Source organism: Pleurodeles waltl, chromosome 1_2 (genome assembly GCF_031143425.1).
Source record: "Pleurodeles waltl isolate 20211129_DDA chromosome 1_2, aPleWal1.hap1.20221129, whole genome shotgun sequence".
Taxonomy (NCBI): Eukaryota; Metazoa; Chordata; class Amphibia; order Caudata; family Salamandridae; genus Pleurodeles; species Pleurodeles waltl.
Window position 1 is genome coordinate 164,319,932 of NC_090437.1, and position 17,076 is coordinate 164,337,007.

Below are 17,076 nucleotides of genomic sequence, written 5' to 3' on the forward strand. Positions count from 1 at the left end.
AAGGGTCATCAGTGGAGAGCAATTAACTCCACATGGAGGGGGGAGGGGTGTCAGAGCATCTCCATTTCTGTGAAGTATTCCATTTTGCAATCATAAGACCTATCCCTGCCAAGGAACGCAAACCCCAGCCATTATTTCTGAAAATGTTATTTTAGGATACAAGGGGGTGACATGACCCATGTCACTCTGTCTGGCGTCTGTGTCCTATTCTGCATTCTCACAGGGCTGCTCCAAATGGTATGTAGGAATGTGTGTCTGTAGCCCTCACAGTGCAAAAAAATGAGTTGGAACTCTCATATCTGCCACTGTTTGGAAGGGTGAAAGTAAACCCTCTAAAGCTATGTAAAACGAATTAGGCAAGCAGGGATTGGTAGGATCCATGAAACCATTACCTCAGTCCACTCACTTAGTCCCCAACAGCCAGTGTCCATTTGTCAGCTTCAGAAAAAGATATGGGACATTAAGTATTGGGGACCTGCAGATACTCAAAGTACCCCTCCTCTCTAATTTCTCCATAGTTATCTTGCCCTCCAGAGGATGGAATTCGACTATCACCTCTAATTTTTCACCATAGTCTTCCAGAGTGCACCGAACTGAAAGTATCAAACAATGGACCTACTGAGGGTGAATTTTGCTGCCATTTGTTCAGAGGATTTAAGTTGACAAGTCGCCCATACATCCCCAAGCTTTAAGATACAGAAGAGGTCCCATACCAGAAACCCTGAAGCTTTGCCACTTGTGCAAGCAGTGTCCAGTGCCACAAGTGGGTTACCACCGTAAACTTGGCTTGTCACCCAGTGCGCCTCAGAGCAACCGTCAAAAAAGCAATAACTGGTTTCTAAAGATTGGAGGCAGGGACCGAGGGATTGATGCGCCATAAAGTATGGAGAGCAAATCAAGTGGCTTGCATGAGTGCAGTTCCAACCAAATGTCTGTGTCTCCTCACAGAAGAGCCAATTGTTGAGTATAATCAGTGGCGACGCCCAGTAATATAGCTGAATATCAGGTACCTCCAGTCTCCCATTATAGGTAACCTGCATGCATTCAGAAAATGAGACCTTTGGGACTCCACCTACCCAGAGGAGTCCTGTGAGCAGCCATTGCAGTAATTGAAAGAGCTATGGGGGGAGCATATATGGATTATTTTTAATGATGTATATAATTTTAATGTGGGCACTCATCTTAAATAGAGCATTCCTTCCCCCAAAAGTGAATGGCAGGGAAGTTTGGTCATATCCAGTAGAGGGATGATTTTTACATCCCAACGTAGGCTATTGTCTTTGGTGACCCAAGTTACCAAATATTTGAAGTGAGTCCTGCTGAATGAATTTCACCCATTATCAACATCTATATGGACTTCACCCAGTTCACCATAAGGCTTCCGGTGTATCTGTAGAATCAGAAATATTCTGAGGACCGAGAGGTCAGGCTGGCGAATAAACAGGAGGAACTCATCCAGATAAGCATAAACACTGGCTTTCTGCTCTCCCTCCCACATGAATGCCCACAGTTTAGCATCCTAACGCAACCACTATGCTAAGGGTTCTATTACCAGCACAAAATGTTTACCAAATGTAGGTAGCCATGATATGGCTCCAACACCACCTTCTTTTAGTTATTTTAACCTTTAACCTAAATCAGTGAATTTTGTTTTTTAACAAAGGCACATTTAGATGGTCCCATATTTGTGTATGAAGGCATAACATTTCTGAGGTGTTATACTTCTGCCTGTAATAGAATACTTTTAACTCTGCTTCTCTATGCATTTGAATAAACATATATATTTCTGCATGCCCTTTCCTCAATTTACTGGGTGCTTGCTTTGTGAACATGTTTTTGTCATTTCATTTCTTTCCTAAGCCTTCTCAGTACTTAAAGGACCTCTAACTGCTGGCAATATTCTTCATATTGGATGCAAATAATTGATAAAGATTCTTCTTTAGAGATTTTTTACCTGTAGCTCTCTTGTAAAGAGGTATACCATATACCCAGGGCCTGTAAATTAAACTCAACTAGTGGACCTGCAGCGCTGATTGTGCCACCCACATAAGTAGACTTTCAAACCTGTCACAGGTCTGCGAATGCAGTGCCTGTATGACAGTTTACTGCCACTTCGACTTGGCATTTAAAACTACTTGTCAAGACTTAAACTCCCTTTTTAGTACATCTAATTCACCCCTAAGGTATTCTCTAGATAGCCCTTTGGGCGGGGTGCTGTGTAAGTAAAAGGTAGAACATGTACCTTTGTTTTGCATGTCCTAGTAGTGAAAAACAGCCCATTATGTTTTTCACTACTGTGAGGGCTACTTATCTCATAGATTAGTATTGGGAATTCCCTTAAACACGCTTAATTGGTAATTCCTGATCATAAAAGAGGAGCTTTGCCATGTCTGGTATGTTTGGAATTGTAATAAAAAAATCTACTTAATGGTGTAGTGAGATTTTACATTACTATTTTAGAAATGCTGCTTAGAAAAAGTGGGCATTTCTCTGTGGTTATGACTCTGTGCTTTGTAGCCTGACTCAAATCCACGTCTAGGGCTGAGTGACAGCTACATTTGGTGCATGGTTTCCAGACATCCACAACACAGGAATTTATCTACATACCTTAGTCTTCCTGGGCTGGGAGAGGGAGAGGCTGTTCACACGCTACATTTTTAAGGGTTGTGTCCTACCCTCACACAAAGGGCTGATTTACCCCCTACTGATGTCTGGAGCCAGAACTCAGATGAAAGGGGTTTGTTGGACACATGAAAGGGTTCCTTGGAAGTCAACCCTAGATCAGACTTTTTGAGTATCAGTACAGGGTCTTTGAGCCCATGGTTTTGGATACTACATGGACTTGTAACCAGGCGCTGCTAGCTTTACATGCTGTACATTACCAGATACCTACTGTGCTGCCAGGAAAGACTGCCATTGAAACTACTTGCTTTGTTGTGCTGATCTACCTGCTGGTCTGCGAGAGGGACTGCCACTTTGCTAAAAGGACCCTGATGTGGTGGCCTGTTTGCCCGCTGCACCTTTTTGTGCCTCCACTAGTGATCTCCGAGGGTTTGGGTGCCTCTCTCCTCCCAGTTTTAGGATCTGAGAGCCTCAGTAAAAATCCCCTTTTTTTGGCCCCTGCCGTGGGACACTGCATGTAGTGAGGTGTTCAGATAAGCCGGTAGCTGATTCACTGCCTCTTTGTGGGCATATGACTGCTCAGGTGCCCCTTGTGGTAACGGAGCGAGTGCTTCCTGAGCAGTTTGCCCTTGCTGGCTTTCCGCCTTGTACGCCGAGCTGCGCCTCTGCCCGGCACGTTGCCCAGACAGCAAGCATTTCCTTGGACCTATGCTGGCTGTCCCTTGGAGGAGGAACTCCCACCAACGGTGGTAACTGCCCCAAGAAGGAGCCACAACGCCAAGAGATGCATTGCTGCCTCTGCTCTTCCCTCAGGTGCAGCAAACTGTCTGGTTCATTGCCCAGATGGAGCCAAGGGGTCTGGCGCCACTCTGCCTGCCACTGGGATAACCCCCAGCAAGACCCGGTCCGGCTACTCCAAGGAAGGTACTGTGGTCGGGTCACTATACTGCACATTTGCGGGCAGCTATGTTTAAACCTAGGAAGTGAAAGACCCGGCGAAGTCTCCTGCGAGCTTTGAGTTTGTGCCCCTGCCCCATGACTGAGTACAACAATACTTTGGGACCTACCGGTCTCAAGAGCCAGTCTGTCAGTTGTCCGCCACGGACTAAAGGAGCCTTTTCTTTTTGTTGTAGCTAGACTGTATAGTTCATAATAGGCGCGCTGGGACTCTTCTGCCCTACATGGAACCCAGAATTACCTTAAACGCATAATAGGGGTGCTGATGCCCTGCATCCTATGTTCCTTTGGGGATAGTTGGTGATTCATGCATTTGTGGTGACATATGTTACATGTCTGGTCTCTAAACAAGGCTGCATTACTTATACTAATGTGGTGATTTACGTACCTTTTTTTCTATAATATGATGCATTTTATGCTTAAGTATTACTGATGTTATGATGCCTATAATGGTGATTCTTAGCTTGTCAAGATAACAAGTAACATTTCAGTATTTGCATTACATGCACAGTATTTGATTCTTGTAGTTTTGGTCTTGTGATATATCTATGATCTAGAAACATTTTTATATAATCCTGTATGGAGTCTCTCTTGTGGTGTATTCATTGTGCGGGTGTGTTTTGTGCAGACGCTTTACACATTGGCTCTGATAAGCCTGCCAATGAGAAAACTGCATGACAAGGGCACGAGTTGTAGTTACTCAGACTATGAAAGCTGAATTTCTGTGGTTTTGTGCGTGTAAAATCTGAACCTAACTATAACATCCCTGTAACCTTTGGGTTTTTTTTCAGTGAATTTCTATGGTTTAAAAAAAAAAACTATTTTCAATCTATAACGTCCATGTAACCACGTTATGTCATTGTTGCTTAAGGACATTCAATGCAGCCTGTGATCTCTATCATTTTAGCAATTTCAATCTGAACACTGGTTCATGAAAAAGTGCTGCTCTAGTGATGGAGTAGATAGTGAATTGCTCGCTTTGCATACAGTGCCAGACATGCAGTGAACATATAAGGAGGGCCACTAGAATTATGCAGCAGGTGGTAGACTGAATTGTCAGGATCCCCCATTGGACCTCATTTCCTCCAGCACTTCCTCACAGAGAACACTGGTCTTGAAAAGCAGACAGTCACTGGTGCTCCAGTGACACCTGAGAGAATGGTGGGCATTGGCCCCCCAGTTCTGGTCACAGGCAGAAGTCTTGCAAAGCTTCTCCTCACACAGCCAGACTGGCTGCTTGACTGTTGACAGTTTTGAGGGCCTCAAACGTCCCTTCTTGTAGCTCTTTTCCAGACACCAAATGCGATTTAGAGTGAGTCTTTTGCTGGTGGGGTCAGCTTCCTTATGAATGTGCCCTCTCCTCTGCCCTGCCTCCAGAAAGCAGTCTGGGACAGCAGCAGTGAGCCCAAATATGGTAGCCCCACAACACAAGCCATAGGAGTTCCTAGAGTTCACACCTGGGTGTCAGCCCCATTGATATGTATTGAAGGTTACCCCAGGGCCTTAGCCCTACTCTTGATGATTCTCTTAACAGCCCCATCTCCTTCTGAGATTTGCCCAGGCCCCTTCCCAGTGACCTCCCCCTGAATCAAAGAGCACCTTTTAAAGTGCACAACCTGGCTCTCATACTCCAGCGTGTTCCACCCAGCTCACAGGAATGCAGCAATCCACAAATTTGTCTTGGGGGACTTCGGGGGGGGGGGTGTTCCTCTACCACCTCCTGTTCCTTCAATTAGCCCTGGGTCTCCCAAAATAGAACCCAAAATCTGCCATGTATTGTACTGTCACAGGCGCACATACACCCAGCACATGTATAATACATGCACTGCGCAGCACTACACACCAGCCTGAAGTAGGCCAAGGGGGAGTTAAGCACACAGCAGCGGGACTTTAGAGAATGACCCTGTAGACTTCACTCCAGTGACACAGGTTAAAAGTTCTGTTCACTCCCACTGATCTCTTCAAGGTATGCTGCCACCACAGTGCTTGTCCTGCTTAACTTCTGGTGAAGGCAATTGCCTTTTACCTCTATAAAGGTACCACTTTGGGCACCCCTCCAAATCCAGAAGGACCACAATCAGAGAGACAGTCCTATGTCACGTTGCTCACGCATGAATTGTGTTCTAGCATGCGAATAAAAATAAAAAAAAGCTCTAGGAATTCAAAAATCATTGCAGGTGGGGCACTCAGATCAGGGATGCATGTCCATCACCATGCGATTTTCCCGTCCCAACGGTTACTCACTGAGGTTCTCAAATCTGTTTGCCTTTAGTGTATACCTCTTTTACCTCTTCAGGCTTGTCTACATAATATAGTGCTATGTGCATATTTCGTGGCTTAAGTAAACATTTTGGCAAAACGATGAAATAGCTTGAAAAATATTTTTATTCTAAGTTAAAATTATAAATAACGTTATTCAGTGTTGATGTAATAGTAATTAATTAAAATATAGCCCTAGTGGGTCTGGAACCTAAAGATACTGTGAATATTCCTATTTATTCAGGAAGGAAAGTGTTTTCCCTGAAATATGAATTCTTATTTTCGTTGCTAAGTTCAGTTTAGTGATTTATTTATGACTTCTCCACCTGATCAGGTGAAAACCAAATGATGTATATAAATTTTAATGGGCAAAATCTAAGCCGCAAGGCATAACTACCTGTCTCGTTTCCCCATCTACACTGCTTTAATCTCTTAAGCATGATCTGAATATGCCATTATGTTTAGGATTTCATTTTTTTTTTTTACAGGTGACTTTCCAGAGAAAGTAAAGCCAATCCCGAAAACGTCACCACAAACAAACTCACCACCCGAAAGAATGACAACCTTATCTCGACAACTGCCTACCGAGGATGCACGTGACGTGGTTAGAATGTCCCCATCTGTGCTTGCCACTTCTCCAGGCCAGGAGAGTACTACAGAAAAATACGACCAAAATAGCGGGTCTCACCTTGATGTGGGCTTTGGAAGGAACATGGAGTCTGTTACCTGCACATCTGAAACATGTAATATGAGAGGAACTTGTGTTGTTGAGGATGGGAAAGTTAAATGCAGGTGTGAAGCCAATTACCGTGGGACTTTTTGTGAAGAGGAAGCATTGGCGCCAATAGCTGGCAAACTTACTGGTGTGGCCTTTGCAGTCTTGCTATCCATTGTGGCGGCCGCCATTCTGTTTGCCTTTGTCAAAAAAAGAAAAGCGTTGGAGAGGTTAGTAAATCCTTGAGTGCATGCAGTATAAAATAAGCTATAATCGTTACTTGAACTATAGAGATTGCAAATGTCTGCTAGTTTCAGGACTTCAAAACCAAAGCAATTCATTTTCCTTGAAGTGGACATGGTAATATAGTTATCAAGGTTGCACCTACCTCCTAAACTGTGGCCTGAGTGAGGTTACTGACTCATCCAAACAGAAAAAGGTTCATAATATTGGTAAAGGATATTCGGTTAGCATCTTTTCGCTTGCTTTAATTTCCTTTTAAAATTTAAATTGCAGTTAACAATTCTTCCAGTTCCAGCATCAAGGGAAGATATTATACACTTGTTAAACATTTTTTCTATAAAAAAGGCTACACTCAAAGCCTTTAATGGTTGTAAAAAGCTATAACTGTCAAATTTTCACAGTAGCTACCAATTGTCACTCACCTAACGCAATACATGGACCGTGCAGGTTGTGTTCCTAACAGTTAAGTGTGGAAAGAACATGGGACTACCCCTTTGTCTTCTATCAGTTACTCAACGATAAAGGTATTTTCTTTTCCGTGCTGCAGCGTGCCCAGTTGCTCTAGGCGAGAGTGCTTGCAGCTATGAATCCTGTTTCTTAGTGGATGTTAAGGGTGTTGTGCGCTTTGGCAAGTGAGTCAAGGCGCATGTTGGAAGGCCCTGCTATAAATAGGTATGGATGAAATGTCGTGCACAGCTTTAAAGCTGTTTATTTTCACTTTTTCCTTTAAAAAAAAAAAAAAAAAAAAATTTGAAAATTAGTCTCCCGCAGGTGTTACTTTCCTTTTTGAAAGTGAAGGAAAACAGAATTAACTAGGAATTATTCAAAAACAAAGGATGTACTATACGTTCATAAGAAGTATCACAATCTTTAGGGAATAATGGCAAGGCTTATTATGCAGGGATTAAATAAAACTTTGCGTGATATATAAATTATCTAAGGGACGTTTTGGGGTGTAAAATTTATCAGGCTTTATACAAGTTATAAAATTGTAGTTTACCTATCCGTACAACTTTTTCCTAAGTATATTTCAACATTTGAAAACCTTTTGGGATTGATTACTAATTTCAACATTAAATTGTCCAAGTTACTTACCTAAAACGTCCAAATTAAAAATCCTAAATGGGTTTTTTTTAGGTGGCTTTAATGGAAGTTGAATTTTCTTCATCTTTGCATCGTGGTGTCCCCCTTTCAGTTGTGCAGAATTGTAAAAAAAAAACAAAAAAAAAAATCTTTCCCTTAAATTAACTAAAAGTTCTTGTCAAGCAATATAGATACAACATGAATGTATATATATTTTTTAATCCAGCCTTGAAGTAAGCTTGTGCAATTTGAAGAATATTATGTGATGATAGTCTTCCTCTGTTCGTGTCCCAAAGCAAACTCAGTCCATTTAGTTGGATTATCAATCTCCATTAGGAGAACTTTAGTACAACGCTTTGCAGGACAGACTTGTCAGGACTGGCATTAAATAAGTACCAAGGTTCATTCGATAACTGACAATTTAGCACCAGGTTAATTTTTTTACACGCATGGGAAAGGCCAGTGTTGGACATGTTTCCTATTGTGCTTTCCGGGTGATTTTTTTTTTGGGGGGACAGGAAATTGGGAATAGAAATTGGGAAATAGTATGCAACTCCTGGTATGGTCCCTTCTGCTCACTCTGTAATAAACATGGCGGTGTGGTTAGGTTGGGGATGGAATCCCCACCAGTAAAAACTAGCAAAGTTTATGAGGTATTCTATGCCAAGCAAGAGTGGATCTCGTTTTGGCCTTCTTGTATTCAGGGTCTAGTAGTTATGCCTTTATAATGGGAAAAGCACAAGACACAACCTGAATGCACACAATAAAACCATTACTGCACCGTCTGTTCACTACTGACCTGGAAAACCTTCAAAGCTTTAGGTTATACTTTTGCCAGCTTAAGTTGGCACACACTATCTCCAGTCAGTGATGAATTTGCCACCCAACATAAATTCCATGTTTTATAAAATTACTCAGACCTATCCTCCATTTGAATAACCATCAAGGGACAAAATTAATTTAAGGGATCATATATCTACAGAACAAAAACATTTAAAAAAACATACAGCGCTGCCTTAGGTAGAAATTCAATGGGTGAGTGAAAAAACCTTAATGTTAGAAAATGTGAGTGTTAAAACAAATCAACTAAGATAATATGTATTAGTCAAACAGTGAAATATTGTATGAACCTATAGCAGGGACCATACAAAAAACGATACACTACATACTACAAATCCAAGAAGAAGAATCCCCTAGGGAAATAGCATGAGGTTAGTGAAAAAAAACTTGGACAGTGAACAAGTGACAGTGGTAAATTCACAAAGGATAGTGGACAAACCAAACGCTATTTTATGAACTTGTCATATTGAAAAACACCTCAATGGGGATTAGCCCAGTAAGGCGGTGCAGGGTTTAGTTCATGCCAGTAACCAACATTTTGTTGTGTGAAGTAAACATCTTGCCACCATAAACTTAAATAATTGCTTTTGGTTTCAGGCAAACATTGACCGGTTGTGACCTTGCAGTAATTAGTTGTGAGATTGCAAAATTTTTAAAGCACACCATAATGTGCATTGCAGATTTATAAAATGTAAATGACAAAACTATAGCGTAGTGGATACAACATTCACAGTGACCACAGTTTTTCACTTTGGTGAACAAGCAACATTCCAGGGTTGGGAGTACTGTCTTCTGCCCAGGTGCTCAGACGAGAGTGCTTGCAGTTGTAAATCCTATTTGTTTGTGGATGTCAAAATGGCATTGTGCACTTTGGTAAGTGAGACAAGATGCATGTTGGAAAGCTAGGGGTTGAGGTAGGCTTAACCATGGAGTTAATCCATTCCTTAACACAAGTATAAAAATGCCCATTCCTTAACCCCTTGAATAGATTTAACTCTGTTTCCTTGAAACCATAAGCAATTTGCCTCTTAAAGTGGGTTCAAACTGGAGCCCCTTGAGTTTGATAAGTTAATCACCAGGTAAGATCAGGGGCATAGCTTGGTCAGTAAAATTCGGGTGTGTGAATTGGAAATGTCCCAACTAAAAAAGCAGTGGGCTGCAGGGTGTAAGGGAGAGGGAGTGAGAAGGTTTGGGATGGGCTGTTTCCATGAGGAACAGTGTCAGTACTGATTTGCTTTAGGTGGGCCTCTGGAGTAGCAGAGTAAGCAATAAACAATGGGCTCCAATGCCTCGCCATGCGATTGCCCCTAGTTAGACTATTTCCAAGCATTCATTCCATCACCTTTGAGGTGTTCGATTGCCATATGTATGCCTGTAAAATTGAGACTGACAGTTTTCCAATCCTTCTACTGCTGATGTTTGTGAATTCGCACCCATTCAACAAGTACTTCTGTGGGTGCAGATTTACTACTTGTTGAATAAATGGTCACTATATATAATTATGACCTGATTGAAAAAAAAAAAAAAAGAACAAATTACATTAGGGACATGAGAATGACGAGACTATCCGACCGTCACAGCAGACATGACTCAGGACTCCCAGACCCAGCTACCAAACCAAGAATCCATTTGAGTATTGTCATACCCAAAACACCTCGCTAAAGCTACACCCTTCCAGTTCCTCCTGAGCCTGGTATTGTTTTCCTCTGGGAACTCCTGACTATGGTCAAGTACAATGGACCAGCCTTGAGTACTTGCCCTGGGATTACTCATTTCACTGCACACACGTCTCTTCTACAAGAAGCCTTGATGGTAGAGTGGTCAAGCTGGTGCATGTTTCTAGTCCTCACTTTTTACAAATCATTTTATCAAGTGACTGATTGCCCCATGTACTAAGCCTGAGTCGTGAATAGACGAGGGGGCACATGCAAATTAATAGGGTAAGACGAGCCAGAGTCAAGCAATAGATCTGGCATTGCTCTAAAAGTCCTGGCACGAGCCGAGCCATAAAAACGTTTGACATGTACATCATGCAACAAACATATTTTAAAAATGTGATAAATCTCTTCAAATAAAAAAAATATATATATATATTTCTTTAACATACAGAAGTGTTTCACCACAGTGCATCAGATTATGTTACTGTATAAATGTACATTTACTAAAAGTAATAGTTCTTTGTAAGGCTCACCCCTGACTACAATGCAGTTGGTGTACTAAGGGGCAGCCGTGGCTCGTCCTTTAGGGCGGAGGGGCCACGCCCCCCCACCTTTTGCCCCTCATGAAGTGTGCCTGTCAGGCTGAGCAAAGGTCACCCTGACAGACACTCTTCATGCTCAGATCAGGTAGCCAGCAGTGAGACATGCGCAGACTCCTGGCTGTCTGAGCTGAACTTTGATGGGCTGAAGAGGTCACAGCTCCTATGGGCGTGACCTCCTCAGTCCAGCAAAGGTGCCTCGAGGCCCTTCCTCTCGGTGACGAGGGGAAGCGTCACCCATTGACTTAGACCTGGGTGCTTCAGGTTTAAGCTCTGAAACACCCAGGGCGAATGTCAGTGACACCTAGTCAGAGTGGTGAGGGGTCAGCAGTCTCACTGATCCCATCCTACTCTGTGACAAAGCTGGGACTGCTGCCCAGGTCAGCCAGTGAGGGAAGGCAGCAGTCCCAATCCTCCTAGTACCTCAGATCTGAAGGTAAGTGGGTGTGATTATTTTTTTTTCAAGTGAATGTTTGGTGCGTGCATGTATGTTTGAATGTTGATGAGTGTTGTGAATGGATGTGCGTGCGTGTGTGAAAGAATGTGTGCTGCCCACCCCCATCCCTCCTAAAATTACCAGCTCCCACTGCTACGGGGCAAGTCAGCAGTCATGTGAACCCTACACATGACCTAGATTCTTATTATAGGTTGAGCAACATTACGGTATAATAAATCAAACATAAGAGGTGCATGTCTCGTGTACATCCTGAATTCAGATATTTAAAAGTGTTCTCATATATGATAAAGAAAAAAGAGGCTCTGTGAAATACAGTATTTGCTTAGGGTCACACAATTTAGACAAGCATGAAAATCTAAATAATTCCAGGTTAACTGGTTTCACGTTTTGAAATTCAGCAACCAGGTGAGTGTCTATCTGTTTTTTCTCCCCATTACACCAAAGATCACTGTTTTGTATTTCATTCTTGGCTCATGGTTAGGAGAAACAACAGATTGTAGTCCCAATTCGGGCACCCCTGGCACAACTAATAAGCCAAGAATGCATTTATTTGGAGGAGAAGGGGTGGTCGCACCTCAAACACCTGCCTTCTATAGCTAAGCCGCTGGGTAAGATCGTGTAGTAGCATGTAATGAAGTTCAAATCCTAGAGAAAGTGCAAGCATGTTACATGTCATGAACATAAACTGGACAAGAAACCCAAACTGTAGACTGTCCAAGAATTACAAACTCAATGTTGTAAGGGAAGCAGAAGAATGAAGAGTGCAAAGGTACTGCACACCATCTTGGAAAAATAGCATGCCCTAAACTCTTTGTTTGAGCAGGCCTTTTGTGAATGGATCAGCTAATACGCTGCCCATACTGATTTGTTGTCCCTGGTACAGTGTTCTGGGTTTTTTGGTATGTTCCAGCAGGTATGCAGTTACTGTTTTTTTTCCTGTTCTGCCACACACTGGAACTTGCTTTGTCTTTCTGGTAATCCACTGAATTTGCTGTAGTTCATGACATGTAGCGTACTTGAAATTTCTGTAGGCTTTGAACCTCATTGTTGATTGTCTCGAGGTTAAAGGGAACCTTTATGTGTGCATGCTAGTGTCCTTTACACCTGAGCGTTGTGCAGCACAACCTAGAGTATGCAAAATAAAGGTGTTGATTAACCTGTGTATAGTTTTCATATTTTATGCCAAACTTAGCTGACTCATTGTATGATGATTACCTGCTCTTAGCTGCTGTCCTGAGAACTAGTGGGATCTTCAGTATCTGATAGAGACTTCTAGTTGCTGATTCCTTACCTTAGGATTTCCTCCAGGCGTCAGTCTGGATCTGGAGATTTTTCTTCAAGCAGTAACCTTGCGCGCCATTAGGTGGCAATGGTTGATACCTCATCTGTCTTTGGCGTCGTGGTCGCCTGATATGTCGCCGCGGGTTGTATATTGGCACCACGTGGCGCTCTGACGTCTGTTATTTTCTTTAACCAGCCTATGCGCATATCCAGAGAGAGCTCCCCTTACAGTCACTTTTTGACTGGCCTTTCGACTTTTTGTTGACGTTTCTTGACTTCTGGTGCATCGAGATGTTGTCCTGAAAGACCGGCTTCAAGCCCTGCAACTCCTGTCGCCACATGTCAGTGACCTGGTGTGTTTGTGATGCTTGGAGCATGACTACGACCCGAAGTCGTGCTCCGACTGCCGAGCAATGAAACCGAAGGCTTTGAGGGAGCAGTCTTAAAGCTGCTTGCAGCCGCCATCACGCTCCACATCGCTTCCAGTCTCGATTGAGAGGGAGGTCCTGACACTGCTTGCTGAGCCAATACCACTCCCTCTCGTCCCGCTCCAAATCGTCGGGTCACTCAGGTAAGCACAGGGGCTCCTGTAACTGACAGTAGCCTGCTGCCATTTCTGAGCCAACACCCCACCCCGAGAGCTTGGTCATCCAAGTCTCAACATCCAATGGCGCATTCCCCTCATCTCCCTCAGACAGGGAATCGGAGACTGGACTACCTTGGCAAGAAGTTGTTCTCTTCCTCCAGCCTAGGATTGTGGTTTGTGAACATCTCATGCCTTTTGGGCTGCTACACCCATACCTTAAGCGACACGGACGTGCAAGTGCTGCACAGGTCCCAGAGGAGACCAGGGCTATTTCCTCTCAGGCTGCTGCTAATGGGAGTGACGCAGTCAAGTTCACAATCAGATGTGGGCTGGATATGACTGACTCTGGGCAGATCGATTGCTTCGACAGTGGCCTTGAGGTGCCACGCCTAGCTTTTCAGGGGATGTTCCATCTACTCTGGACATGTCCTTTGATGGCACCAGTCTCTTTGGGGACAAAGCAGACTTGGCGCTCAAGCACTTCAAGGAGTCCCAGGCTAGAGTCTGGTCTCTTGGCTTTGCTGCTGCCACTCACCCCCCTCAGGCTGCTTTTCACCACTTTCATGGCTACAGAAGGGGTGCCCAACCACGTCCATTCACCGCGCTGCGCATGCTGCTCATCTTCTGTGTGGCCGGGGATTGTGGGATCCAGCGTTCGTATGGATCCGGAAGCCAGCAGTCTAGCAAGTCCACTACATTCCTCTCCCCCTTCCCCTCCCCTACAGGCCTCCCACCCCGAAGTCGTCCTCTGCTGCAGCCTCCAAGCCTTCTTGATCTGGTGCTTCTCCACAAGGGACCAGTTTGCATCAGGATTTGCCATCACCTGCCCCTCTGGACCCCCATCACTACAGACAGGTGGGTTTAGCAAATAATCTGAAGGGGCTACACCCTGCCTTTTGAGACTGCCCTTTCTGCCATGCCACCATCCTTCTATAGGATGATGGAGGATCACTTAGCACTTCTCTGTGAGGTGGTCACAGCTCTCTTGGCAATAGGAGCCATAGAGAGTCTCCCTGTGCCAGGAGTATGTCATGGTTATTTTTGCTAGTTTCTGGTGCCCAAGGAGGACGGGGGCCTCTGCCCTGTCCTCGACCTTCGGTCCCTTATTCTCTTCCTCAGGAAGTATGGCTCAAAACGCTCACTCTAGCTTAGGTCCTCTCTTTCCTGGGGACTGGATGGTAGCATTGGACTTGCAGGATGCTTATTTTTCTATTCCCGTCCTACCTGCTCAGACATTAACTGCATTTCATGGTAGGTCACATGCATTTTCAATTCATCGTGCTCCCCTTTGACCGTACGAGTGCCACCCTAGGCTGTTCAACAAAGTGATGGCTGTGGTCGCAGCTCATCTGCGCAGGATAGGGTTTGTCTTCCCCTACCTCGACAACTGGTTGTTGAAGGCGAGCTTGTCCCAGGCTGCTGTCTCCCACCTCCAGACTATGGTGGAACGAGCCAAAGTCACACCTGACTGCCTCTCACACGCACCCTTTGTCGCAGCTGTTCTGGACACAGTGCACTTTTGTGCCTTACCTCCAGAGCTGCGGGTCCCAGATATTCAGGCTATGATACCAATGTTTCAGCCTTGATTCTGGATTTTGGAGAGAATGAGACTGCCGGGCCTCATGGCCTCCTGCATCCTGCTGTTGACTCATGCCAGATGGTATATGTGGGCTTTGTAGTGGTACCTAAAGTTCCAGTGGACACAGTATCAGGGGAGACTGACATGGTCCAGATCTCGGAGGGGACTGCGCAGGATCTACAGTGGTGGCTTTTGAACCACAATTGTGGCAAATCTCTCTCCCTTCCCCAACCAGATGTGACTAGTGGCAGACAAATCACTCCTGGGATGGGGCAGCCACATGGGTGAGGCAGAGATCAGAGGAATCCGAGCTCCATATCAAGCTGTTGGCGCTCAGGGTGGTCAGACTACCATTTAAAGCATTCTTTCCCTCTCTGTGGTGCAGGTGTTAAGACAACACCAGCACCATGTGGTACTGCAACAAACAGTGCGGGTGGGGCCGTAGACCCTTTGTCAGGAGACTCTCAGGACATAGCTCGAACATCAGGGCATACCCCTGGTGGTTCAACATCTGGCTGGCTGTCTGAACGTCAAAGTGGACAAACTCAGCTGTCAATGCCTGCCACGCAGATAGATTGGATATACTTTTCTCCATGATAATTTAGTCTTTTAAGAAATAGTATCCGAGGTTGGTTTTATTTTGAAAACCTGAGATAAAACCATGGTCAAACCCTACTTAAACCCCAGGATTTGACCATTGATTAGGGAAACTTTTGCACTACGGTTCTCGATAGAGGTCATGCCAGACTGCTCATCTAGCTACTCTGTGTGAGTGCTAACTTTTGACTCTGGAAGCTGTGCTGAAGGTGACCCTGACCAACCACACACATTTTCACCACCCCTTCCCCCACGAGCTATAATAAGGCACAGCGGAACTAGTTGTTTAAAGGTGTGCTGTCAAATCCATCTAGAACAGGCATCTCCAACGAGTAACTTGTGAGCTACTGGTAGCTCTTCAGCTACCTGCTAGTAGCTCTGCTGTGTGCACCAAAACCAACTAAAGTGTAAGTTTTCATTTGGTTGAATTACTAAACCTATACCATTTTTTTAAAAGTATGCATTTGAGACGAAAATGTGTATATGTTCAGAACTCACCAGCTGAGGGTTTTTTTAAAGAAAAGGTTGAATTACCAAAATATATTTAAAGCTGGTATTGGAGCTAATAATCATGCAGCCCTGGGGAGACTTACTACTTAGAGTATTACCTTGGTTCCAGCAGCACTACAGCTATGGCTGTTATGTATTACACATTGTTAGACCTGACATCCTTGGCGTGGTCTCCCCGGTCTTTTTTTTGCCTCTGCTTCCCATGTTTTGACAGTGTGCTGGGCTCTGTTTTTGCTGGTTTTGCTACTCTGCTGATCAGTGCTAAAGTGAGAGTGCTACATGTATAAATTGTATGTGTAATTAGCTTTTCCATGATTGGCACATTTGATTTACTAGTAAGTCCCTAGTAAAGTGCTCTAGATGTGGCCAGGGCCTGTAAAATAAATGCTGCTAGTGGGCCTGTGTGTGCAGTCTTGCACTGCCAATTCGACCTGGCAAGTGTACCCACTTGCCAGGCCCAAAATGACCGTTCTTGTACATATAAGGCACCCCTAAGGTAGGCCTTAGGTAGCCCCATGGGCAGAGTGCAGTGTATGTTAAAGATGGGTCATCTACTGATGTGTTTCACATGTCCTAACAGTGAAATACTGCCAAATTCGTTTTTCGCTGTTGCAAGGCTTATGTCTCTCATAGGTTAACATGGGGACTGCCTTTAAATAACTTGAGTGTAGTTTCCTTTTGGGAGCAGATGGATCTATGGAATTTGGGGAACTCACAATTTAAAAATAAATCTTTGGTAAAGTTGGTTTTTATATTGTCAGTTTGAAAATGACACTTTTATAGAAGTGGGCATTTTCTTGCTTAAACCATTCTGTGACTCTGCCTGCTTGTGTGTTCTCTGTCTGGGTCAGACTGGCAGTTGGGCTTTTTGTGAATCTGCACTAGACAGTGACACAAAGGGAGCTGGGGTGCAGCCGGCATATCTTGATGGGCCATCTGGGCTAGAGTGGAGGGAGGAGTGGTCACTTACATCTGAATGGGCTGTGCCTGCCATCACACACTGCAGTCTCCAACTTCCTGGTGTGAGTCTGGAGCCAGGATCTTGTGAACAATGAGACTTTCCTTTGAAGTTTGCCTACTTCAAAGGCAG

General features: G+C 44.2%; 1 protein-coding gene across 1 annotated transcript in view; it reads left to right on the forward strand.

The window, feature by feature from the left end:
* LOC138298467 (low-density lipoprotein receptor-related protein 2-like) overlaps positions 1 to 17,076 on the forward strand; it is a 1,267,625-nt gene that overhangs the window by 1,216,751 nt on the left and 33,798 nt on the right. Inside the window, exon 32 of the mRNA XM_069236878.1 lies at positions 6,327 to 6,783. Within this exon, the coding sequence (XP_069092979.1) occupies positions 6,327 to 6,783 (457 nt within the window). The remainder of the gene's footprint in view (positions 1 to 6,326; positions 6,784 to 17,076) is intronic.